The 27,836-nt window shown below is 41.2% G+C and overlaps 1 protein-coding gene across 2 annotated transcripts; it reads left to right on the top strand.

The window, feature by feature from the left end:
- The first annotated feature begins 664 nt into the window (after positions 1-664).
- Positions 665-27,483, top strand: CEND1 (cell cycle exit and neuronal differentiation 1). 2 transcript variants are annotated; one of them, XM_087920929.1, is made up of 2 exons: positions 665-838; positions 20,589-27,483. In XM_087920929.1, the coding sequence occupies exon 2, from the start codon at positions 20,784-20,786 to the stop codon at positions 21,204-21,206; it is 423 nt and encodes a 140-aa protein (XP_087777055.1). In that variant the 5' UTR covers positions 665-838; positions 20,589-20,783; the 3' UTR covers positions 21,207-27,483. The 2 variants fall into 2 exon arrangements, with proteins under 2 accessions (XP_087777055.1, XP_087777056.1); XM_087920930.1 differs by lacking the exon at positions 665-838 and adding an exon at positions 15,196-15,352.
- Positions 27,484-27,836: the final 353 nt, after the last annotated feature.

Below are 27,836 nucleotides of genomic sequence, written 5' to 3'. Positions count from 1 at the left end.
GGGGAAGAGCTGGAAGAGAACCGAAGTTGGAGAAGCGGCTAGAGGACAGTCCCGTTTCCTCCTGTTCTCAGCCACAAACAAAGCCCTGTGAAATCTCACAAGCGGATCATCCCGGCTTAAAGGACTAGCTTTGTTCGGGTATTTTCCCCCGTCATTATAGTTGTGCTTTTAAAGTTGTAGCAACGTTTCGGCAGAATCTCATCTGCCATCATTGGGCTTCTGTATTGTGTTCGTCAACCATACATACATACATACATACATACATACATACATACATACATACATACATACAATCTGCTTTTGACTTAGTCAGCCTTGTTGACTAATGCCGAGAGGCTCTATTAAGAACAAACGCATCCCGAGTACTTTGCTCCGAAAAATTGGGAGCGCAACATCTTCTGAAAACCCCACCCCACCATCTGCCTCCAAAATCAAATTCTGGCAAGTCAAGCCGGTCCTTTTTCCAAGCTTTGCACGTAAAAACGCCCATCATCCGACGCTCTCCGAGCAGGCCTATTCCCACCCACCCTGGTGTCATTAGCCCTGTTTTCTCGGCGGGCAGGTCAGCTGAAGCGACCCGGTGGCCAAAAAAAAAAAACCCAACTTTTTTTTACCGCATCTACTTTCCAGCCCCGCATTTAGCAATTCCCTTCGCTCCACCTTTTCCCCGCCTCTCTTCGGCTCCTTGGTTTTAGGGCAGAGGACCCGCAGCGAGGCATTGTGGGAAACTCCCAGTCGCTTCCACCGCCCTCTCCCGTCCATCCGTTCCTCCTTTCTGCGGAGCATCTGGCTTGCGAGGTGTGACATCAGCAGCCGGGAGCCGAAGGTGGGAGTGAAGGTATGGATGGCTTTTCTTCTTGGCTTTTCTGAAACGCGACAAGGCTCCAAAGTGTAGGGAATATATATTTTGAGGTGCCGTGGGAGGAGAATCGGGATTGGGAATGGTTTTTTGCACGCCGGAGAAGCGAGCCAGGGCTCCGGCAGTGTTGGTGAAAGGGTGTGTGAGGCTCAAAGATGGGGAAGACATCAGGGTTTGCAGAACTCAGGAGGGCAGTTAGATGATAGCAAATAATTAAGATTTTTTTTAAAAAAAAAACCAACAAACCAAAACCTTTTTGCTGCCCTCTAGCGATGGTCTGGAAGTTTGCGGCCTATCTGTGCTATCCCTTCTCTTAAGAGAGGTCATTGGACCGCCGCTGCTGTGACAAAAGTATTTGGATATACAGCTGTAGTCATCGAGGGGCCATTAACCCGATCCTGGCACCTGAGCGCATTAAAATGAAGATTGTGTCTTTGGATACTGGATGTCCTACTGTCTGTCGTGAAGGTCAGATTATGGGTGTGAGCAGGCACGAACAAGCTAACATTAGGCTTCAATGGCTGAAGAGCATCATGTGCTTTTGCATTAGTCATTTGCAGATAGGACTATTCTGCATAATGGTTTCCTTGGGTGCTCAGAAATATTTCATCCTATAATTGGTTTTCCTGGGGAAAATGTTGTATCTGGTTCCAAGAAATAGAAGGCCAACTAAAGAGTACTGCCATAGTCCAAAAACATACCTAGGCTTAGTTTAAATTAAACCATGAGAGGAACAGGCAGAAATTTAGGATCTTGGCACACAACTTCAAAGGGGGAAAAGGCACCTTTTGCAATGAAGGTTTGTCTCAGTATGTAGCAATCTGATTAATTGTGCCTTTTGTTGCAATTTTGTTGTGACTGGGATTTTTTTTTTAAATTTCCTGTTATTTGATGTGATAAAGGCTGAATGCTGGTTTGTACAGAAAATGTAATTATCTTATCAAAAGTAATGTCTTCATTTGGAAGAACTCTGTTACAGATACATACGCAAACATACTTTCTGCTAGAAAAATGGCACTATGAGAACTTTTTTAAAAAAATTACAGTTGAGTTCATTAGAAAAAAGAAAAAAAGCTTAATAACTAAGAAATAGCTATTCTTTGCTGCTTTCTAAAAATGAATTTACTAATTAGTTGTAGGTAGCAGTTGTAAATACTCTTTAATACCTGTTTAATATCTGCTATTATTTTAACAAATTTTACCTTTATCATTCCTGTACTGCTTGAAATTCCAAAGAAAACAGTGAATTCAACGTCAAATTTTGGGGTTTGGGCTCCAGAAATGGATGCTTTTCTATCGGTATCTTGCTTGAGAAGATCAAAGAGCAGTGCTCAGAGCTGTTCAGATTAGAGCTGCATAAAAAATATCTGTAATAGATAAGCAAATAAATATTTTTTTCATAAACTTTAACTGCTGTAGTTTTGTTTATGACTAAATATTGAGAAATCTATGCATTTGGAAAGTTCAGAGCATAACAACAATATGTGCTTAGACTAAAATTTCTAAAATTATAACAGAGCATAACAAGATTGAAATAGAATTCCAGTATAATGCACTGGATGTTTAATTTGAGGGGGAGGGGGAATATCTAATTTTCACAGGATAGTTTTTATATTTTCCTTTGGACAGCCTTATTTAAATAATTATGCAAATAAGGTACTAGATTATTCTTTTCTATGACTGTAGTTTGCATTCAATATTATGATTTATTTTGCAGAGGATACCAAAAATTGGGGCTATTCACCTTTTTTTTTCCAGCTCTCATGGGCGATTCGTGGGAGTGATTAAGAAATACATGGATTGAAATCAGCTGGTTTCTCTGTAGGCCTTCATGATTAGTTAGTTGGAACCTGTTCTCACATTTGGAGGATGCTTTCAGATCTCCTTGCTATAGGTGCGGCATAGAAATGTCACGACTCATATAGAAGCTGGGCCTTCTTTGGCAGCAGCTTCCCTTTGCTACCACCCACCTTCCTGGCATTCTGCCACTGCCATCCCTGGCAAGCTTAAATTGCTCCAGTATTCAGTTCTTTTTAGCCAGATTGTTGACTGAGGGCTCACTGCAACAGGAAGACAATTTTGCTCTCCTTTTTTCCCCCCTCTTGTTTCTTGATCATTTAAGAATAAATCATCCATCTCAGAAAGCCTCTGCTGCTATGTAGCTTAGAGATGCACAATTTCCACTACATGCCCTTTCAGTTTGCACAGGGGAATGGGGCAGGAGAAGGCTGTTGAATCCAGGCCCTCCCACTGATTGTGTGCTATTATTTGTTAAAGATTGTTGCTTCAAGCTGAGTCAGGATCTTTCTCTGCAGTGGCTTCTTGAATTTCCAGTGCGACACAGTAGCTTTGGACTGGTGCCTATGAAAGACATCTTGTGAGATCCTGCCCAATCTTTGCTTTCACCCGACAGAGCGAATAGAGGAATGGCTGGTGACATCTGGGCCACTGCATTGTTTGGAATGTAGTCAGATGGAAACAGAAGGAGCTAGTAGTTACTAGAAATATTGATGAGGGGGAAAAAAGCTATCATTCTCTGTAGAGTTACTGCTCAGTGTCACAACACTGAAAGCTTTGTTCTTTCTTTATGGTGCTCTGAATTTCTGTATTTAACAAAGACATCCCCCCCCCCCCAAAAAAAATCAGTATAGTGGCTGATGGAAATCTAAACTCTAACTTCTGCAATCAACCTTGTCACACCTGGAATGTTAATATAGTAGTAGCTTTCTGCATTTAAACTGCCTCTCTCTGTACAATGTTTGGGAGATAGTTAAACATTAACCCTAAAGAGTAGCATGAGATAAATCCACTTAAATGGGTAATGAAAATTACTTTGTTGCAAGCAATAAAAATCAGGAGTGATCAGAACCCATTTGACTCTTGTATTCCTCTATGCTCTATATAGTATACTTATTTATCTTGCTCTTGCCCTTGTGGATAAGAGAGAATATAAGAGTATTGGCATCCTAAAGCATCAACAGTCTTATTGAGTCTTATTGAGTGTGCATACCTTTTCCCAGAAATTGTAATTTTAAATGCATTGGCTCAACCTGCCAAGAATATTAATCTATGAGCCAAAGACTGAGCCTTGTGACAAGACTTTTATATATAAATGAGTTCTTCATTGTGAATTGGCTAGAAGGAATACATGCAGTTCAGGGAAGCATACAGAAATAGGAACCAATCACCAATGGCATTCAACTTCCATCTGACCAAACGTATTTCTCAACTGTTTGGTAACTAAGAAACTAAGGATAGCCACAAAATAATAATAGGCTGAATTTACACAAGTTTCTTATGTTGTAAACTTATCATTTGTAAGTTATAATGGCTGAATTCAGTGGCACATTAGGCCAAAATCAAACCAGCAATATTACAGCTTAATACAATGAGTGAATTCATCCAGAATTCAGACCAGCCTTTTTCAACCTGGTGTACTTTATATGGACTGGCCATGCTTACTGAAATTGATGTGAATGAAGTCCCACATATCTGAGCCTATGCATCGGATTAGGGAAGGCTGCTATGTAAACAGACCCAGGCTAGATTTTTATTAGTTTCATTCACTTAGTATCAAGAACCACCTCATCCCACTAAGGCCACATTCATAAACAGCTGCACAGTTGTTCCACTCACACCCAGAAACCAGCAGGAAATCATGCCACACTATTTCTTGCTATCCCCAAACCAACCCTTACTGTAGACTGGGACACGTGTGTGCTGTACATCTGTCCACACAGGTTTTCAATGCAAAATTCAAAGCCATGAGTGGTGGTGGTTCCCTGGGCTGAAATGCCACATGAAAAGGCACATTCAGTTGGCCTGTACAATGCTGCAGCCACATGGTATATTTTTAAATTTTTACTTCTGTGCATAAAGACCAACTTAACCTTTAGTTTGTTTCAGTCATTCTTGAAACTATGGATTAACTAATCAGTTATCTGATATAATGACCACCAGGTGGCAGTAACAAAAATAAGGTTTTGTTTTTTTAGTACATCCACTATGGCAGTGACGGCTAACCTTTTCCAGACTGAGTGCTCAAAGCGTGGAACCCCCATAATACAATGTGCACCCCCTGCGCACAGCCCACCCCTGCGCATACACGCATGGTGCCCCCGCATGCCCCCTGCCCCCTGCGTGCAGTCTTTCCACACCCGTCCCCCATGCACACGCATGCGCCTCCACACATGCCCCACCCCTGTGCATGGGTGGCAGATATCTGCTGACCAGCTGGCCAGAGGGAGGCGCATGCGCATGCATGGGAAAGCTGAACTGGGGCAACGGCTTGTGTGCCCATAGAGAGGATGTTGCGAACCACCTGTGGCACACATGCCATAGGTCTGTCATCACAGCACTATGAAATGGAACAGTGATCATCAACCAGTAGGGAAATGACAGTGGAAGGCTAGTATTGGAGAAATGGATCAAACTGTGGGAGCTTTAAACCATCTTAAGAGCATAAGCATGAGAGCATGAGCTGTGGTGGCACAGTGCTTAGAACGCCGTACTGCAGGCTACTACTGCTGGCTGCCGGCAATTTGGCGAATCTCACCAGGCTCAAGGTTGATTCAGCCTTCCACCCTTCCAAGGTCGGTAAAATGAGGATCCAGATTGTTGGGGAGGAGGTCAATATGGTGATTCTGTAAATTGCTTAGAGAGAGCTGTAAAGTACTGTGAAGCTGTATATAAGTCTACATGCTATTGCTATAACATGAGAAGAGAAAGCCAGGAGTCTTCACTGTTTTCTAGGCTCACTGGAAAGGAACTCCCTGCCCAGAATAGACCTAGAATATACCTTTCACTATTTCACGCACTAATCAGGCTGAGGTTGGTCGGTTTTAAGCTTTTGCACTTTCTAGGTCAACCAGTTGCCCAACCTATGTAAAAATAAATGGCTTGGAAGCTGAACTTCCAGTCTCCAAAAAGGATTGTGGGATGAGCAAAGAAGTCTGGGTTCAGACTGAAAGAAATGATCCCACAGAAAGGGACTGGAGCCAGAACATTGCATGGACAAAGCACATTGTTTCATCCCATCTCTACAATACACGTCATAACTTCATTGCTTGAAATAGGATATTAGAGAAAACACAACTCATAGAATCTAGCACATCCAGCTCTTCTCCGGCTGCCCCAGCTGGGAGAGAATCTGGGGACAGGATGCAAGTAGAGATATGTTGACATGTCCTGGGGCAAAATGGCTGGGTGATTTGCCATAGGACCTCTGTGTATCTCTTTCAAGTTTTATTTCTGAGTTGAAAGTAAGGCAGTAGTGTTTTAAGATTAAAATCTATATGTCGTGTATTTAAGCACCACAACCAAGTTTTATTTACATATAATTTTATTTGCATGTTTGTTGATTTCTTGAAATTCAGAGGATGCATTTCCAGTGTGACACAGTAGAAATTTAGAGACTTAGAAAGGAACTATGTCTGCAAAATAAACTTGCTACTTTTCCTCTGGGCAGGAGTTCCAGAGAATGAAGGAAAATATTCTCCTCCATGCTGCGTTGAGAGCCCAGGATGGGTTGACTCCTTCCTATGATGTCATAGCTGAGTCTGTACTAATATATAAAAGCCAGCCCCCGGAAGAGACCCCAGCTTTTTGACCCAGCTTCTTTCAGTCAGTAGCTGTGTCTCTGAAAGCATTCTGTTAGATAGCACTCACCAACGATCTTCAGTACCTTTTTTCCTCTCTTCAAGCAGCTCCCAGGGATCAGGACAGCTGCTCTTCCAGGAGAGCAGGGCTCTCTCTCTCCTGCAGCGTTGGGAGAAGCGTTGCCAGAGTGCTGTTCAGGCAAGTTGGGCAGTGTCTGTAGACCTCCCCCACGCCTGCAGTTTGAGCGATCGTAAAAAGCGATCGGCAAACCGATACCAGCGTCAGCCAGCTGATCGTGTGGCCAGAGGTTGCCCTTTCCTTTACTAACTTCACTCGGGGCTCTTTATAGCCTAAGGAGAAATTCTTTGATCTCGGAGTCTGTTTCCCCTAGTCAGTGGCCATCTTGGATTGAAGCCTTCCACCACAAGGTGAGCGGCCATTTTGTAAGCCCGGGGGCCAATTTATACCCTAAGGGGCTTAATACAAAAAATTTACAAACAGTTTCTTTCCAGCGTAGGAGCCTTTATTCTTCAAATGGAGCAAGATAAGACTCAGGCAGAGATCCCCCCCCCCCCCCAGTGGAGCAGTCTCTTAAGCCCAATAAGAGAAAAAGTTGTAGGCAACGCACCCAATCAGTCCAGAGGGAGGTGGCTGCTAAAATCAGAGCTAAGGCTCTAGCCCCTAAGAAGGCAACTCAGGCTGAGTTGAGGGCAGAAAAGTGCAGACGTGCAGCCCTAGAGAGGCAGTTCAGCAGAACTATTCAACAAAAGGGAGTGCAACTACAGCATGTTTCAGGTGATACCCGTGGGCACCAGCCAAGCCCTCTCAGGGGAGGAGAAGTTATCTATGAGCCTTTCCATCCTCCATCCTGGTCTCCTGAGGCTTCTGCAATAGAATCTGATCCTCAGGATCTCAACAGACCGGGGCCTTATTTCCAACAGGCTTCTGTGCACTATGCTCCTTCTCCCTCCAGGCCTCGAACCTCTTCTCAATCTAGGCCTGAAGCCACCTTCACTCCTACAGCAGTGGGCCTTCTGCCTTCTGCCTCTACCTTTCAGCATAGACCAAGGGATATCCAAGATATCTCATCAGCCATTAGTCAGGGATTGGCTGAAGGCTTCAAGCAAATTCTTCAACCTCTGGAAAGGGTTCAGGCCCTTCCCCCTTCTCAATCTATAAGTTCCTTGCCTCATCATCCTGATTTACACAGGCCTCAGGACCTCAGCGTCCATTCTTCTCTACCAGAATGGGAGGAGGTTGATGAGGAAGGAAGGCCTTCACCATCTGAACTCCTCTCTTTCAGAGTGTGAGATTTTTGACCAAAATCTTTCAGAGGAAGAGGATTCTTGCCCAGAGCAGACATCCTCTGCATTGGTCTTCAAACCTACTCTCTTCAGACTATTACTCAGCAAGGCCTTGGTCGCTGCCAAGCTGTCACCAGAGGAAGTGGCTCCCGAGCCACAAGGAAATCCCTCTAGCCAAGGGGATTTGCTCTTTTCCAAGCCTGTAGTGCATGCAGAGATTTTTCCTTCTCCCATTTTGTTCCTGGACGTGGTCAAGGAACAGTACGCTTCTCCTTCGGCAGGTCCTCGCCCATCTTCTCTAGATAAATGTTTCTACAATGTCAGCGCAGCTCTGGACAATGCCCTGGCAGTGCCTTCTGTTGACATTCCACTTCTGGCCTCGTTCTCATCTTCTGGCACTCCCACGGAGCCAGAAGATATCCTGAAACTGGATGATAAACGTTCCGAACAGACCCTCAAGCGCAATCACCGGGCTGCTGCTTGGGCTGTTCAGGCTTCAACGGCAGCATCCTTCTTCACCAGAGCATCCATACGGTGGCTGCACCAACTCCAGAATAGATTGCCTGCTTCTGACCTTCGTTCTCACCAAGACCTTAATAAGATTATTGCAGCGGCGGAATTCACTGTGGATGCCACTCTCAATTCCGCCAAATTTGCATCCAAGGCCATGGCATCTTCTGTAGCAGCAAGAAGACTTTTATAGCTCTGAAATTGGCAGGTGGAGTCACACCGAAAATGGAAGCTGGCTTCAGTTCCTTTTGCAGGTGATAAGCTTTTTGGCGATGCTCTGTAACCTTATCTCATCGAAACCAGAGATAAACGTAAAATTCTCTCTTCCTCTGGGAAGAAAGCTGACTATCGCCCAGCTCCTTATACTGGTAAACAGCCCTTTTGGGAGGGTGGGGGTCGTTCCTGCCATCGCTCTAAGTAATCCCTCGTTCTCCCCACCCATTGGAGGTCACCTAGCCTTCTTTGCCTCCAAATGGGAGGAGTCAACGGCGGATGCCTGCGTACTCAGCACTATTAGGTCAGGATTACAATTGGACTTCCTAATGCCACCCCCAAAAAGTTTTTTTATCTGTCCTGTCTCTTGGGACATTTCAAGGCAAGACCTCATGAATCAGGCCATTCAACTCCTTCTTGAAATCTGAGCTATTCAAACCTGTTCCCCACTCTCAATGGGGACGTGGGCTTTATTTTCGCCTTTCATCATTCCCAAAGCCTCAGGGGGGGTAGCGAACCATCCTGGATCTAAAATTTCTCAACCAATTTGTAAAATACAGGCTATTTAAAATGCAGACTCTGCATTCTATTTTAGAGAGCGTTCGGGAGGGCGATCTCCTCTCTTCCACTGATCTCATGGAGGCTTCCTCCACATCCCCATTGGGCCTCATCATCGCCAGTTTTTCCGTTTCTGTTATCAGAATACCCATTACCAGTATCGAGCACTTCCCTTCGGCCTCTCATCGGCTTCAAGGGTCTTCACGAAAGTTCTGGCAGCACTGCTTTCTGTTCCAGTGAAGATCCAATGCTACTTGGACAACATTTTGATTCTGTCCCCCTTCATCCATGCAGCCCATCGGGATCTGCAAATTACCCTGTCATATCTCCAGAGCCACGGATTTTTCCACTCCTGTCCACTCTAATGGTTCCTGCTTCCCTACCAATGAGCAGGAACCAGCCATTCATCCATCAAGGTCCCACTCCCGCCACAAATCCAGAGATCTCTCAATTGGTGGTGTTGGCCCCGTTAATCTGGAAGGGACTCCTTTTCAGGGTCCCAGACAGGCTAGTGATAACCACCGATGCCAGCCTCCTGGGTTGGGGTTCCCATGTGCAGGGCCAGATAGCTCAGGACCTTGATCCAGGTCAGAGCAGGCCCTTCCTATAAATTGGCTAGAGCTCAGAGCCATTTTCTAGCTCTCAAGCATTTCAGGCACTCAGTGACCGGCTCTCATGTTCTAGTCCTTATGGACAACATGGCCACCATGGCTCATGTCAACTGACAGGGGGGGACAAGGTCCAGAGCCCTCATGGGAGAGGCTCTATGGTTGGGGTTATGGGCAGAGCAACACCTGTTGTCGATCTCGGCGGACCACTTCTCCGGAATCAACAACTCCCAGGCCAACTGGCTCAGCAGGAGCCTAGTTGACCAGAATGGTCTATTCCTCCTTCTCTATTCAGGGACCTTTCCCTCAGATTTGGAATGCTGGAGGTGGATCTTCTCCACTCCTCAAATTGCCCAGGTCACCAGATTCTTCACCAGGTTTCCTTGCCAGGAAGTGGAGGGGACCAATGCCCTTCAGTGCAGATGGCCCAAAAATCTCCTCTGCCTTTCCTCTGCTCCCATCATTCTGGCAGTAATTCGGAAGATGTTGCAGGAATGAGCGGAGCCCCTCCTCCTGGCACCCTATTGGCCAAGGACGCTCTGGTTTGCGGACCTGGTCAACCTGTCGGTGGCTTCTCCTTGGAGGATCCCAGCCCATCTAATCTCCCTTCATCAGGGGATTCTGCTCCACCCAGAGCCCCAGTGGCTCAAGCTGACCATGTGGCACTTGAGTGGCAGTGGCTAGAGTTGGCTGATCTTCCAGAAAGGGTCATCATCACTATCCTGGCATCTCGCAAACCTCCCACAAAGCGCATCTATGATGCCACCAGGAAGGCCTTTTCCCGATGGTGCCTTAGGGAGGGTTTCTCTCTCCTGCTTTAGCCCAGTTGGCAGAGGTTCTTAGATTCCTTCAGCATGATCTGGAGAAAGGTTTGGCGCCCAACACCTTTATGCAGGCAGGTTGAGGCCCTCTCCTCGGTTCTGTCATGGGGTTCGCTTCCTTCCTTATCCCATCACCCTTCAGTCAGGAGGTTTTCGAAAGGGGCTTCCAACCTGCACCCTCCGGTGGTTCACAGGTATCCTTCCTGGGATCTTCATGTGGTCCTTTATGCGCTCACAAAGCTCCCTTTTGAACTCCTTAGAACAGCATCTCTCCGTTTCCTGACTCTGAGGGTAGTGTTCCCCGTTTCCATCACTTCAGCCAAGCGGGTATCCGAGCTTGCTACTCTTTCCATCAGACAGGACCTTTATTCCTTTCACGATGATAGGGTGGTCCTCAGTCTGGACCCCTCATTTATTCCAAGGGTTAACACCTGTTTCACAGGTCCCAGTACATAATGTTGCCTGGCTTCTGCCCCCTCCTGCACCATGACTTAGAGCAGCACTGGCACACGCTAGACGTAGGTAGGGCTCTTACAATATACATTAAGCACACTTCCTCCTTCAGGAAGTCTGAAACCATTTTGCTTCCTTTTCCCTTCTCACTTGAGGCACAAGGCCTCTTCTCCTACTATTAGCAGGTGGGTCACATCTTGCATTGAGCAGGCCTACAAAGCTGTGGCCCTTCCGGTTCCTCGAGGTCTGACGGCGCACTCTACCAGAAACACGGCCACTTCGAGCACCCTTGGAGGAGATCTGTCGTGCAGCCACGTGGACATCTCTGTCTCCTTTCATCAGATACTACCGTCTGGATGTCTTTGCCTCGGCAACTGCAGCCTTCGGCAGACGGGTGCTTCAACGAGTGGTTCAACAGTCGGTGTGATGAGCCAGACGAGGACCCACCCATGGACATGCAAGTTTTGGTGTGTCCCATCCTGAGCTCTCAATGCAGCATGGAGGAGAATGGCCGTTGGTAGAAGTTACCCTGAACGCCCTTTCTATCTATGCTGCAAGAGAGCCCAGCCCTCCCTTGATTCGTCCGGAGAGGGTAAGACATATTTCTGTATTCATTTTTGCTTTCAGAAATACCTTTCAGTCTGTCAAGGTCAAAGCTGGGCTCTCTCCCGGGGGCTGGCTTTTATATCTTAGTACAGACTCAGCTAAATGACGTCATAGGAAGGAGTCAACCCATCCTGGGCTCTCTCGCAGCATAGATAGAAAGGGCGTTCAGGGTAACCTCTACCAATGCCCATTTTAAATTGATAAAGACAGAGCAAGCTGCTGGAGCAAGCTGTGAATCAGTGCACTCATTCATGCAATATTTTCATCTGAAACTTTCCTTGACCTTGGGTCTGCCTGTCAAATGTGCCAGTGATCTTGGCCACACTTTCTTGCTTTGTACTACCATTTCAGTCGAGCTTTTGTATTGTGGGATGTAATATGACCCAAGGGGATTTCTTCCAGTTAGTTTCCATGGCATAAATTTATGTCCCATTTCTCAAAGTCAGTGGATTCGTGGCTGAGTTCATCCTTCAAAGTACACCATGGCTCACCTAAAGCAACCAAATCACTTTGAAGATTCAACACAGGTATGCAAACAATACAGTGTACACTGGGCTTCCAGGAAAGCATAGGCAGTTTGTTGGGCAACCCTTGGTAAAAACAGCCACAGCTTATATATCTTTAGCCTATTACATTTCTAAGGCAAGATAAAGAAAAAGGCAAACACAGTATAAATTACAGCATGACATTGCAATGTTTTAGGTAAACTTATCCTGTCTTATTAGGTCATTGTGATAGCTATATTATCTGTGAGGTACAGTCAGGGAATATAAGTAATTTAGTTTACTGGACCATAGGTCCTTGACTGATGCCCCCTGTTGCCACTTAGGGGCAGTTCAACTTGCTGTGAATGTTTTATTACAAGAACATTTTAAATTGCTTACATGGCTCTCATAGGTTTAGTAATAAATGTAGCCCACGTGTGTGGACAATTACCACACATGTTTCAACAATGGTTTATAATTTAAGGCTTAACCACCAGGATATATTTAATATGATACTGTAATAACAATTTACAGATAAAAATAGATGTTCATATTTCTGCTGTACTATCTTGCAATTTACATTATTTAATTTTGGCTTGACATAATGTCTGAATCCAAACTATGCTGCTGTTTGGTAATTTTCCTTCTGCATTTCACCAACAATGCTCAATCCTTTGATGGAGCAGAGCGTTATTTTATCAATAAATGAACTCAGTTTTTTGTTCTTGGTTACTGATAGGAATGATTTTTCCTGTTTGCATTTGATGCACCATGGGAACCAACTTCAGATCACTGAAAAATAGGATATCAAGATTGGATGCTTCTCCCAACATTATAGTTTTCCATCTGTGAGGAGTTAGTCTTTGGGCAAGATAAAGGAATATACTTGGTGGGTAATCACTTCTGGGAAAGACAAACGGGAAGCAGTTGATTTTTCTGATTTAAATTTGTCCTGCAGAGCCAATATTTGGCATAATTAAGGAAAGGAACTTTTTCCCCACACTGTCAGACTGAGTAATTCAAGGAACTTCCATAGGGCCAGTACCGGGTGGTTTTGAGCATGTTTGGTCAAATTGAGAGGGCAAGGTTTCTGTCTTCTGAGGAGGAGGCAGCTTGCAGAAGCAATTGCTAAAATTTGACTCTGGACTATGTCACAATTCCAAAGGAAGGGAGATCTTTTGAGAGAGGGAAATACTAGTGGTTCGAGAAACTTAATGATCAGTGCTTAGTTGAAAAAATGGGTTTGCAAAAACATTTCTGCAGATGCTACACAAATATATATGTGATCCTGAAAGAGGCTTCATTCATTATATAACTTATGTACACAAAGTGTTTCCAATATAAGTACAAATGTACATATAGATTATGTGTGTTCTTTAACAACAGTGTTGTCAGGCCCTGTTCACATCACACACTTAATTGGATAATGGGGGGTTGGAGATGGGAAATAAATATATTGAATGAACATCTACCACAGAGGTATTAATTTTAGTTGCAAATTGTCCTCAATAGCTTGCAAAGTGTCTCTAGGAATTCCTTCTCTATTTGCATACATAAATCCCTCATAATGAAAGGAACAGCTGTGAAAAATAGAAAAAATGGGGAGGATATGGGTAAATGCTATATAAACCCATCAGCAATTGCATTAATCCCAATTGACCCTCTGTATTTTAAAACTGCTAGATCAGAATAAATGGAATTGACAGCCCCTATGAATGCTGAGGGGGATTTAGAAAATGGCTCTTCCCTGGGCAAGTTAATCAGAGAAAACTGGATCAGCTGGACTGTGTAAAAATAGCCACTGCATACATTTGAATCAATGGCATCACCAGAAAACAAGAGGGTGGAGGTGATTTTCACATTTCAGGCTTTGTCTGGAAAGGTACTTGAATTGTTCGGGGAACTTCCTGAACTTGAAAACTAAGACTACACTTCGTGTAAGCCAAAAGCATTTGGGAACCACTAGATACTTGTGGAACTTTATAGCTGCATCATGGATGCTCCAGCAAAAAAGTGGTGGGAGGAGAGTGGCCTGTTCACAACATGGGTTTTCATGGGGACTGCGGTACCATTTTACCTGTGCATGACTTGTCATCATCTCTTGTCCTCTTGCCAACATTATTATTATTCTAACAAAGTTGATGGGACCCATTTGGGCTCCAGAGAAATTCTGGGAAATAAAGGAGATGCTGAAAGCTGGCCCTTCTGTTTATTTGAAGCATGTCATCTTCTTAGTTTTGTATTAAATTACCTTTAAAACATGTAATAAGCCATATGCAGGAAAGGGCCAAGAGAGTTGTCACTGATCCTCTCACACTGATTTGATGTCATGTAATCAGTCAGTGGACCAATTGATCAAAAAGATGCAAACTGACTTTTCCATTGGTAGGTTTACACAGTGATCTCCATAGATGTAACTATACATTTTGACCCTGGCCGAAATTGGAATCTTGTTCAAACAAGCTGAGCTGAGAACATGGTTTGGTTTTGGGTTAGTGTGTTCCAAGAATATAGGCAGTTGCAGCTAATTCAAAAAAGAAAGTTAAGGTGATGGCTTAGCACTATGTGTGAACCGTGTCTGTATCTGCAGGGCTACATGCAGAGGCACCCAATCCAAACCATGATGATGTCATTTGCATCAGGAGCATCTCTTGTTCCCTTGTTGCAAAAACTGTAGAACTTTTGTACGTTATAATGCCTTTGACATTTTGGCTCTTCAGCTATATATTTCTACTGGATTATTTCTGGTGATATACATCCTAACAGCCAATGACTTTTATTCTGATTTCACTGTCAGCTGTTTTACTTAATGAACCTTAAATAAAATTAAAATACAGTGAATTATTTAATTTTAGTCAGAGTTACTGTGCTAGCATTTCTAATACAGGTACTTGACTGTATTTATTGAAAAAGATTTTTAGCAATGTTTTTGTAAACGTCACTGTATTTAACAGCACAATACATATTAATTTATGACAAATAAAAGGAGAGGAAAAGAGACCCAGGCAGGAAAAAGGAAAACAATAAAATAGGCACACATAATGAACAATTATAGCCATGAGCAGGGATGGCAAGAATTTGATTGATTCCAAGCATGTGGAAGATTTTGAATTCTCCAACATGTTTCATTAGGTAAGATGTCAAAAAAGGGGGAAAAGGAAGAGCATAAGAGAGAAGAAGTTCCCCAGAGCCAAATGTTTAAACCATGAAACCTTCAGCTCAGCATCATCCTGAAGACGGAATATCTAATTAGTGCTGCAGGTTGTTAACTTTTCTCCTGGAAAGCCATCACTCTGCTAAACAAATAATTCCCTCAACATTGTTCAACTATTACAAAGTCTGCGCTACTATTACTGTTAATCTTATCATTCCTTATCACCCCTCCCTTCCCACTTGTGACTGTATAACTGTAACTTTGTCACTTGTATCCTTATGATTTATATTGACTGCTTCCTAGTATGATTTGATTGCTTATTGTACCCTATGACTATCATTAAGTGTTGTACCTTATGATTCTTGACGAATGTATCTTTTCTTTTATGTATACTGAGAGTATTTGCACCAAGACAAATTCCTTGTGTGTCCAATCACATTTGGCCAATAAAGAATTCTATTCTATTGTTAACTTCGGGTCATACCTAACCTCCAGGGGGAGAGAATTTTGAAAACACAAAGACAAAAGCAATTCTGCCCTATCAGGCTTGCAACACTTCAGATGACCACTAGGTGGGTCAGTTTTACAGTTCTGAAGTAGTAAGCCTAATAATTAATACGTATATAAAATTATTTTCCTCATCAAGTAGAATGTATCCCATTTCATTGCCATTTTGATTGATGAAGAGTTCTAGAAAACCTGAAAGCCTTCATAGTCTTCTATGACTTAAAAAAATATCCCAATAAAGTTATTAACTTCTAGTTTTTGAATTTTAGAATAAAAACAGGATATAGTTGGTCTATTAGGTGAAGTGCTTATATAAGTAATTGTACAGCATACAAGACTGGCAAATTTAATCCCCCTGATTGAATACTAAAATTCCCACAGCATTTTTGATTCTTTGTCCTGGATATGAAATGTTAGAACCCTGAAGAAGAACAAATTGGGGACAGCTAACATAATCAATGAGTGGGTTCAACTTTCTCCTCAACTGTCAAATTCTATACCTTGTAAGCCATGGTTTATGGCTTAACAGAGAGAGAGAGAGAGAGAGAAGAAAGAAAGAAAGAAAGAAAGAAAGAAAGAAAGAAAGAAAGAAAGAAAGAAAGAAAGAAAGAAAGAAAGAAAGAAAGAAAGAAAGAATTAATTCTTTATTGGCCAAATGTGACTGGGCACACAAGGAATTTGTCTTGGTACAAATGCTCTCAGTGTACATAAAAGAAAAGATACATTCGTCAAGAATCATAAGGTACAACACGTAATAATAATCTGCCCTTTGAGGCTTGTTCAGCAAATCCTGGGTAGAAATTATGGCTGAATGTGATAAACCTAGCAGTATCTACAAAAAAAAACAAACCCTATCAATTTTACTTTACCTATGAATACCAAGATGCAGGAGCAGGATGATTAAGTGATTGCTATTTTGTAATCAAAGGGATAAGTTTTCCAGTGCTTTTATCTGATATGGAAACAATAATATTGTTTGATTTCAATTGAATCAAGTTAATCCTCAATTAATGGAGTCCAAAGTTCCTATCCTGTTTGACTTCTGCTATATTAAGGAGTCGTGCCTGATAGAGCACTCTGGTCAAAGACTGAAGCGACTTGAATTAAATACCAAAATGCAGGCTGATCAGGAATACAGAAACTAGTTGTCTGGAACAGTGTATATCCCTGTTGTTAATCTGGTATATTTTAGAGAGAAAACAAGTACTGGACACAGAGGACAGTATTTGTAAAAGAAATGTTTATTTACAATAACAAGTCTATAAGAAAAATAGAATGAGTCATCCATTTGTTGCAGAGTAACTGTGTTCCAACATTGTGGTCAAAAAGTATGCCTCATTTCTATTCTTTTGGGAAGGAGGAATTTATAAGAATAGGGATAAGATGAAGAATCACTGGGAGAGCTCTAGCCCATTGAATGCAGAATAACATCCCCATCAAAAAAAAGAAGCTGGAATTGAACAGGGTCAATTGACATGATTTAATGAAAAGCAGGGAAGAATTATTCTTTTCTGTGCTGAACAGGATTGCTCTATTCTATCCCCTTTTTTCTTCTTCTGCATGTCTCCTGTGTCTCTTAGCTAGCTGCTTCTTCGGCTGTACACATCTTTAAAAGTAGTCTTCACCCTGAAGATAGCATTCCACTGGGTTTATTTATTTTTCCTTTTTTTAAAATTATCTGCTTTGTAAGTTCTGCTTTTTCCTTTTTGCAGGAAGTTTAATAGAATTCAATAGCAAAAGTGAATATTATTGCAGAATACTAAATAAAAGGAAAGTGGGTATGGCTGGCTTTGCAAGCCTTGTTTTATGGGTTCTCTCGTCAGTACATGATGCTGAAGCAATGGAGAAAATGTGAATTGCTTGCCAGTCAGTCTGAAACATGGGAAAAGATGGACCGAAAGAGGAATTGTTGGGAGGTGGGGGGAAGAGAAGTTCTGTAGCATTCTTAAAAATCTATTCCAGGTACCAGCTCTACTTCCATAATTAAGAAAATGCAGAGAGAAGTCAGCTGATACAAAATAGAATTGTTTAGTTTCATCTTTTGCCCAGGCAAAATTAGGCTCTTTGGAAAATCAACCTTTGTACAATTTAGATGGTGTTGTGTTATAGCTCTATAGAAACAGTATATCAAGCATTAGATTAGTTTTGGATAGTCATTGGTGAGCCAATGATTCTGGCAGTTTGCTCTGTGATGATTGACATGTCCCAGAGACATGCTCATAGATTTTGGTGATTTTATTTACTTATTGATATGAATCACTATTTTTTCATCATGTGCAGTTGAATGCATGAACTGATCTGATGCTTAAAGTCTGATGTATGAAAGGTATTCACAAACATTTACCTGAACATGTAAGGAATTATTTCTACTGTTCATCCAAAGATGAACAGTACATTGATGGACCAAACTTAAAGCTTCTCTAGTTCTGCCTGAGCGAATCTTATTCTTTCAATTTCAAGATTTGGTATTAAGTCATAGCTTTTTTTGTTTGGTTTATAAACCAAACACATTCTGAACCCATTATAAGCAATTTAGAGATACAAACAGATCGCTAAAATGGAAAAATGGACTGTAAATATACTTTGAAGCACACTACTTAGGCTTTGCAATTCTATCCATAATCGTTTGGCCTTATACTGCATTTTCTAAACAATCATCAAAGCTCTCTATGTTATATTCCCACTACTATTCTCTTTAAAATACCTGAATTTTAAGTCCTAGAAATGATCAAACCAGTCAAAACAATAAAAAACCCAATCCTTCCTTTTCCCAACCCAGTTCACCCAGTTATAAAAGCAAAGCAATTTAAAAAAAATGTTTTTTTTGCTGTTCTGCAAGATAGACTTTAGCTTGTTAAAAAAATCATGATGGGAAGCAGTGGAGGTATTCGACCGGTTCTGCCCGGTTCTGGAGAGCTAGTAGGAGCGATGAGCATCAGAGACCGAACCGGTTCTCTCTGCTGTTGGGGCCCACCCACCCGCCTGGGCTCCCATACTCACCTTTATCCGCTGAATTTGAAGCGCAGCTGCTTTGCACAGCATAGAATAGTGCCATGCAGCAGCAGCCGCGGGATCGTGCAGGCTTGCAGGAGGCGAGTTAGAACGCCTCTGTGCCTGCACAAACACCTATGTGCCTGCGCAAAGTACGTGTTTGGTGTGTGCGTGCACGCAAAGTGTGTGCACACATGCAAAGCGCTCCCACCAAGCCACACCCACTGAACCGGTGGCAACAATATTTGAATCCCACCACTGATGGGAAGCAGATTAAAAGAGCATGCTGGAATATGCGTTGAAAATGACCATACCCGGGTTTTACTGCTTATTGCTTTCTCACTCAACAGATCAAAAGGAAAGGAGCTTATGGAGGAGTTGGGAGGTACGTAGGCATGTACACATATCAGCTAGTTCATCTGCTGAACATCTCTATGCTCATACAGCATATTATACAAATAGAAAGCTGGAGTGATATGCTACCTATTTGTCAGCTCTCAGTGACTACACAAATAGATTTTCTACAGGATAATCTGCCCCCAACGTGATCTTTCAGATCTTCCAAAGGTACACCTAGCATCGTTGCAACTGAGTCTCTCCACCTTGCCTTTGGCCATCCTCTTCTCCTTCTTTTCACCTTTCCCAACATTACAGATTACTGTGCAGACTTAGAGCTATGTCTTTGTAAATAATAATAATAAAAATTGGATGGTATATTTCCCCGGTCTAGTTTTTCTCCCAGATACATGAATTCTACTTTTTGAGTTCCCTATCAACATGACGATTGCTGAGAATTTTGGAAACTAAAATCTTATGTACTTGAAAAGACCTCTAAGTTAAGGAAGGCTGGCATATGAACAGATAATGCTTACGAATCAGGAGTATTGTAAAAAAAATTGCATTATTAGGTCCTCCTGAGCCGTCAGAGTTTCAAAGCCCAGAGAAGAGCTTCTGTACAACTCATTAATAGAGCCAGCTATCATGGGGAGTTTCACATTTAAAGATTGTGTGCTGCCTATCTCTTACAATTTCCCAATAACTGCCCCTAGGAAGTGATTGTCCACATTTTATTAGGTTCAAATTCCTGATCTGAGACTAGCAGTATAAAGATTTTGGAAACCTTGTGGATTGATCATTGAAATGCCCTCAGAAATTATGCAGGAGAATTTAAGTCCAGACTTTTTTAAAAATGGAATGTCTGCTCTTCCATGAATGCCTGAAGACAGAAAGTATGGAACAGGTCCTGGAGAACTGGCATTGATACAAATTGCTATATAGTTAGTCCTCGACTTATAGCAGTTCAGTTAGCATTTAAAGATATAACACTGAAAAAAAGTGACTTATGACCATTTTTCACACTTATGACCATTGCAGCATCCCCATGGTCACGTGATTTACATTTGAATGCTTGTCGAGTGACTCACATTTATGATGGGGTCACGTGATCCCCTTGGGCGACCTTCTGACAAGCAAAGTCACTGGGGAAACCAGACTCACTTAACAGCCTTGTTACTAATTTAATAACTGCAGTGATTCACTTAACAACTGTGGCAAGAAAGATCGTGAAATGGGACAAAATGTACGTAACAAAAGTCTCTCTTAGCAACAAAAAATTTTGGGCTCAGAAATTATGCAGGAGACTGAAATGGAAAGCTCTAGTTATGGTCCAGGGCTTGAAAAAGAAAAGTGAATATTGTGAAACGACATAATACTATTAATGGGGGGGAAAATGTTGGAGCATAACTCAGTTTGTTATAACAGCAGTATTTGTATCACCATACAGGTGCATAGCATAAATATGCCATAGTACAAAGAGAAATAAAAAATGAAAAATCATGTCCAAATGCAAAGTGTGAAGAATGATGCTTTATATGGGTATTACTGTATATTCTGACCTGGGTGTTTCTGCTTGATCTTGCAGGAGTTGTACTATGTTCAGGCAAGATACCCTTTGAGCAACACACCTTTTGAGACACAGAGCCGCAGCTATCCCAAAGTCCAGAAGTGAGAGACAGGACCTCTCTTTGGGCCAAAGGAAGAGAGCCACCTCAACAACCGGCTTCACATCCCTCTGGTTTGAGCTGAGTTTAGGTGATATCCACCTGTTGCCACTCTCATGAGCAGAATGGAATCTAAAGAAAGCACCCGAAGTGCAAACAAGACTGATACCAAGACTGCTAGCTCAGCAAAGTCTGAGAAACCTCATTCTGGGCCGGCGGCAAGTGCTGATAAGAAGGAAGCACCCAAGGAGCAGCCAACTCCTGCTGCCACCACCCCTGCAAAAAAGGGGGCCACAGCACCCAGTGAGGCAGCCATGCTGAATGACCATAGCAACCTGAAGCCTACCGCAGTGCCAGCAGCCGAGGGGCCTGAGGCCACTGCCCATCCTGCCAACTCTGAGCATAAAGAGAACAGTGCGGAAGAGTTGCCAGGATGCAGCATGTTTGAGAACATCAAGCCCCTGCTCATCTTTGGGGGGGCAGCAGTAGCTGCCATAGCTGTGATCGTAGGAGTAGCCATCCTAGCTCGGAAAAAATAGGAAACCTAAGGAGTGCAGGGAACAGAATTTCCCCCGGGTTGTGTACTGTTCCTTTTGACATCAGTGCATGCAATCACTTCTATACATACTTATAAATATGCAGTATATAGCAAGAGAGAGAGATAGGTAGGTCTTGCTTAAGGTTAGTATGCCAGGGTCCTGAAAAAAAAAACAGATTTGTTTTCCTGGTCAATAGATGCTATTTTGTGTTTTCTTTCCATAACTCCTCCCCATCCTACTTTCTGGTCAGCTTTAAACTTGGTTCCAGCATCATTTTCAGAATCCTTTGCTTTTAGTTGGGCCATGGAAGAGCAGATGAAATAAACACTTTCTCTTCAAGAGGACCGTCTAGTATCCTGTATCCAGCTCACTGAAATACTTTCAAAGATGCATAAAATGGCAGCATCTTCACTAATCTGATGACCATGTGGTCCCATCTAGTATTCATCTACTTCAGTTCGTTGTCAAAGCATCAAAGCATAACTCTCACCTAAATTACAAAGTTCTCTTCGGAGTATGAGAAGCTGTCAGAGTTCAAGAAGCAAACTTAGCCGACTGAGATTACTAACTAAAGCCCAGAAGGCAACATCTTGGCTCACCATCTTATCACACAATGTCTACAAAGCATGGTACTAAATATAGTTTAGCTACTGATTGGAATAGCTTTGGAACATAGTAAAGTAGTCTTTGTCTACCATTTAAATGCATGTCAAATGCAACTCTGGCTGTAAATTGGCCAAGTACCCTTTGTAGAATTTAGATACATTTTTGAAAGTTTTTTTTTTAAAATCAGATATTGAAATCTATGTGATTTAAACTTTTGGAGAAAAGTTGATGAGCTCATCTGTGTGTATGGATTTTGAACAAATGCTGAAGCTTCTCCATATAAAGTTACATACCTGTTTGTGCTATGAAGGGGAGTCAAGAAAAACAACGAACCCCAAAAGAATAAGTGTGTATATTTTATTTCATCTGGAATATGGATTTAAGAAAATTTGCATATGGAATAACTGCCCAAGTGCAAGAATTTGAACCCAATGGAGGATCTTCATTTCAATATTGTATAGCTTTAATTCAAGATATACCAGAAGAATGATTTAGGTATCATGTATTTCATTGGAAATTATGCAAATCAATAACAAAAACGGACCCACAGGAGCTATTTTTTCCCCATAGATTTGAACTGGGATGCTGAAGATGAGAGGAAATTTCCTGTTTTGAAATAGCCTTGTTGTGTTAGTGGTCTTCTTGAAATGATTAAAACCAGATTTTTTGGGATGTGGGTGGGAAACAGTTATTTGTCTTTGATACATATACTAAAGATATTTCCACAACACAGAAAAAAATTGGACATTGGAGCATTGGTTATAATGTCAGGTGATTGAATGACTATCCCTTATTTAGGATTTTTTTTTCCTGCTTGGACCATGCTAGTGTGAAACATTGCGTGTGTGTGTGTCTGTATTAATTATACAACACACCCATACCAATTCGATCAGATTTAGTAAAAGATTGATGTGTGTGTGTGTATCATGTTTTCATCTCATCATGTATAGAAACTAACCCGTATACTAGATTTCTTTGTATTTGAGCCCCACTCACTTTAAAGTCACAAACTATCAATCCAGAAGTATAGTAAAATGAACGTAGTGTCTAGGCCAGTATTTCTCAATCTTGGCAATTTTAAGATGTGCGGCAACATGGTTGGAGGTGGGTGGGAATTATGGGAGATGAAGTCCATACATCTCAAGAGTTGCCGAAAGTGAGAAACGCTGATCTAAGCTACAATTAAATCATCTCTCTCTTGCATTTATGGCTGTGATCTTATAGGTTAGGTCTATAAGGGAATCATTCACTGGCAGTCATTGTTTAATATTGTGATATCCCACTGTTCTGAATAATTTTTCAGAACCTGCTCCCCATCTGAAAACCTGTATTCTTGTGTATATGTGTACAAGCTTTCCTAACCCTGCCTTATTTGAGAATATGTGTATATACATTATAATTTTTGTAAAGCTATAAAATCTGTATTCTTTGTAGAAAAGCAGAATGCAACCATTTATCTGCACACCTGCATTCACGCGAAGTGTCTGTGTTTGTGCCACTTGCATTCCATTGTACAGTAGCCAAAACCAAGATTTCCTTTCAATAAACAGAAATACATTTAGCTAATTGATGAATGTATAATAATCCGTCTTGTGCGTGTAAGGAACCCCTCTGATTGATGGACTGTTGTGCGTACAAAAGAACTTTCTCTGCTTGCTTCTTATACATGTTCCAAACTATTCTGGAGCAATTGATAACAGTCTGGAGCAGAAAGGAAGAATCCTGATGATGTAACTGTGGATCTGTGTGATAATAACATATGCAAGCTTATTTCTCTCTTGAGATTTAAGGTAAACCTAGTGGTGGTATATCATCTTTGCCCTTGCCCCAAATTAACCCTTAGGAAAATGATAGTGATGCAGAATAGGGCTAATTTGCTGCATGTATTAATGTATACTCCACAAATACATCTCCAGTCTATTCCACTGCAATAATAATCACAGCAAATGCTTCCTCATTTTTGCTTTGAATAGTGGGCATCTGGAAAAAGTGTTCATTTATGTAGACCAAGCTTAGTGAACTTGTGCTTTATAGAAATGTGCAACTTGCAGTAGAAAGGCTAATTATGACTCGATTTGGTAAGCAATGTCATGTAAGCTTTTGAATGTGTGTCAACATTTATGTTTGTTTCTTTTAAAGGTGGAACAAATCAGCCTGCATTGCATCCTGATTTGTGCAACCCCTCATATGTCCTGTCTCCTTACTTAGTGGCTTTTGGTTGCTGCTTATTGGCACCAGGGAAATTGCTGCTAAGTTTGACAGGACAATACTAATATTGGCTATGTTTCGTACAACAATCCTATGTAAGCATTTCTCTAGTTCTAAGGCTGTTGATACACTTCTATTATAATTAGTGATAAAGTAACAAAACACTTCCTTCAGAAAGCTAATCATCTTCAGCTGGGATCCTTGTACGTATTGAGTGAATTCTGACTTCTATTGGTTTTTTATGGATCTCCCCCACCCTCCTCCAAATTTCAATATTTGCCATACTGCTACAGGCAAAATTGTATTGTTTCTGTTTATTGTTGCAGATCAGCTGGATTATTATACAACTCATCAACTAACTGGTTTTATACTTGGTATTTTTACCCTTTCCCTACCCCTCCAAGTTTACATACCAGCCCTCCTCCATTGTTTAGATAGAGAATGAATGGATCAAGGCAATTCTGTGACAGTGCAATCCTCAGAAAGTACATTCTAGAGGAAATTGCATTGACTTTTAAGTTCTTTTTACAAAATAAGAGAGTACAGCCTTTTCTGTGAGTAAGAAAGGGTCAACTAATATTAAATGTCTGCTCCAACTGGGTACTTCCTATATCAAATGGCATATATGAGTATAAACGCAGCTAGAGCTAATGTTAAGACACGAGGATGTGAAAAATAATTGGACACTTCTTAGTTATAGATAGTTTTGTTGCTAATATTGGAACTGTTATCCTTGCCCCATCTTTAATTTTAATGTAATGGAATTGGGGAAACTGACCTTGAGACAGTCTTTGAACACTGAGAAGACATGGTAGCTCCAGCAAATTCATTAGCAAACTGCTATAATAGCAAAATGTGTTACGATGCAGTAATTTCATGATGTCACAATATCTGATGCAACTAGCTCAGGGGTGTCAAACACGTCATCACAGCTTTGTCATGTAATGTATCATGACTTTTTCCCCCTTTGCATGGCCATGGCCAGTGTATGATGCATCCAGCCCGCGGGCTGTAAATTTGATAGCCCTGAAGTAGTTAAGTCACAGCCTTTGTATGTGTTTGATGATGTCATGATACATCTGTCATTCTCAACCCAATCTACCCTGTGGATGTCCATGTATAACCTGCTAGCAAAGGTATACACATTTAATGTAAGTCTATCATGTATTATCAAAAAATCCACATCCAGTAGGCCAAACTTTCTATATGTGCTTATTTGTGGGGAATATATCAGTTCTCATTTTTATGGAGATTATACAAAAGTTTTCATTCTGCGTATAAATCTGGAAAGACAGTTCCATCACATTCCTTCTTTGCAGAGCTTCTTAGTACAAAATATTAAGACACAGTAGCAATCTCAATTTGGCCATAAACTTGTATCACTAGAGTCAGGAAGATCAGGCCTTTATCAACCTTGTACAGGACATTCAAGAGGGTTACTTTATTAAACATACTGGAACTTATGCATGAACTGAGTATTCAAGGTGACGCAGCTATAATTGCAGCGATGCTTCAACTATATCAGTAATTCATTCCTGCTGATACTTGAAGTCATTGTGTAAGGTTTTTCCCAACATAATATTTTGCTTTTTTACCTGAAAGAAAGACTCGGATTTTACTATTTAATACTAAAAATGAGTTAGAGGAAGCTACACTACATTCTTGACTAGTTTTAAGTATTGCCCCTGTAAAGTTTACAGAAATGGTTGGTGTTTCTTTCTTTAGTGACTAAAATGTGAAAAAAGAAAGAGGGAAAAGTAGTAAAAGGATAAGAAACTCCTTCTCACCCCCAAAAGCCATTTTTGTTGTATCTGGATGGTTGTTTTAGATGTGTTGGGACAATAAAATGTAATGATAAGAACTAGCATCTAAAAATTAAAAGTGTTTTAGTTTAGACAAATATATAGTATGTACAAGTGTGCAAATGTTAAGACTATACTTCTACCCAAAATGTTTTGGCTCTGTCTATCTTCCATTCTTCTTATAGCACTCCTTCCCCCCCGCCCCACCGAACCATCTATTAAGATGCCCAGGGTACAAGGCCCACTTCATCTTCTCCACAACACAGAACCTCCCACACACTGCCAAACAGTTTCCATTTCAGTCTGACTCCAATGTCATTTTAAATTATGACTGAATTGTAATCTAGGATGAATGAGGAAAAAAGCATTGGTTGATGTAATCACTTAATATTTCTTGTTTCTTAATATAAACATGGCCCAAAGCATCTGGGATATAAAAGATAGTTCTGTTATAATTTTCTGTTTCAATCTCCCATGCCTTGATTATAAGCTAGCAGCGACAGTTCCATCATTATAACTTGTGCAGAATTGATGAGTGCTACATGGTGCAATTAAAGTTGTCTAATCAGTTGCTAGTTTTTCAATCATAGAAGCTTCAATGAGTTTCCCAAGTGACCAAAAATGCAAGGAGAATACCCCTTTTGTGATATTCCTGTGTCCTTGTTCGTAAATGTATTTGAGGTGATCTCCCACCCCCTCATATTTCTTATATCTTTTCCTATATTTATGGTTAAGGGAAGGCCAAAAATAATCCTTGTAGATGGGAAATGCTAGTTGATTCAATCTGAACGTTTGCTATCTGCTTCTAGATTCATTTGAATAAAAAAACAAAATCATACAAAACGTACTCCACAGCAAAAGTTTTCTAAAAATTATGTAACATTACTAAAGAGTCTCCCCATTAATTTGAGTAGTCTATAATATTAATTATTTCCCTTACTCAACAGGCACACTTACATGAAGAACTTGAGATTCTCCATAGGTCCTAGGCTATAACCCACCCAGTTCCAAGATATAGTCCAACACGATTGGAAAGAACAAAATTGGTAATTGCAAACTTAAATTATGTTGGCCTATGCATAACAGAGATTAAGGCATTTTCTTTTTTTCATTTGGAAGTCAGCTGTTGCAGACTACCTTTTGTCAAAGCAAATGTGAAATCACACCACTTTAAGTTAGAAAATAAATCTGAACCTTTTGAAATCTTCTGATATTGCCTATGCTTCTATGGACACTTTGTATGGGCTTCAGCTCAGCTCCTTAAAATGGCAAATAATTTTTCCTTTCCCATATAGTATTCTTTTATTTGAATTTTAAAATGCGTATAAATGCAATAATGCAGGTAGAGTAGAACTATTAGACTGAAAATTAAAGTAGTTTAGCTTGTCCCATTTGTGACCTACAGTGTTGTATGACACCCAACACTGTATCCTAGCATTCTCAAGGCTTTCCTACATAGCTGAATCTAGTCTTAGCTTTGAAAATTCATTGTGTGAATGGTGGGGTGGGTTGATTGGGAACGTGTATGCTTTACACACAGTATGTTATTTGCATCAGAAGCTACATAGCCACTCCATTTTCTATGGAACTGTAAATGATTCCCAATATACCTGTAACTATTATCAGGATTGTGTGAAATAAACTATATATATCTATATAGATATACATGTATATTGTATAATTCCTACAGTTATCTTTATGTTTTATTTTCAGTATAATCCTTTTATTAAAAAAAGAAAACTAACACATAACTTATTAGGGTAAGAGTGTTTTCTGAACACGGATCAAGAATGATTTATCAGTTAGGGCAGTAACAGCAATCTTGGTGGCCTACTAATGAAGACACCTCCCATTCAGAAGATTGACAGTTCAATCCTAGGTAGAGGCAGATGTTTCTCTCCTAGGGCATAGAGAAAAAACTGTCTGCTGTGAATTCCACATGGCATCAGGAAGTAAACGCTCAGCTCCATTCAGTCAGCCCAAATCTTTCCTGAATTAAGGGATTACAGGATCG

Source organism: Pseudonaja textilis, chromosome 1 (genome assembly GCF_049901715.1).
Source record: "Pseudonaja textilis isolate UNSWEBS1 chromosome 1, rPseTex1.2, whole genome shotgun sequence".
NCBI lineage: Eukaryota > Metazoa > Chordata > Lepidosauria > Squamata > Elapidae > Pseudonaja > Pseudonaja textilis.
Note: the sequence above shows the minus strand (reverse complement) of the source record. Positions and strands in the feature narration are given on the sequence as shown.

Excerpts from the sequence above, each read along its gene's own strand:
- CEND1 (XM_087920929.1), top strand. The coding sequence starts at position 20,784 with ATGAGCAGAATGGAATCTAAAGAAAGCACCCGAAGTGCAAACAAGACT.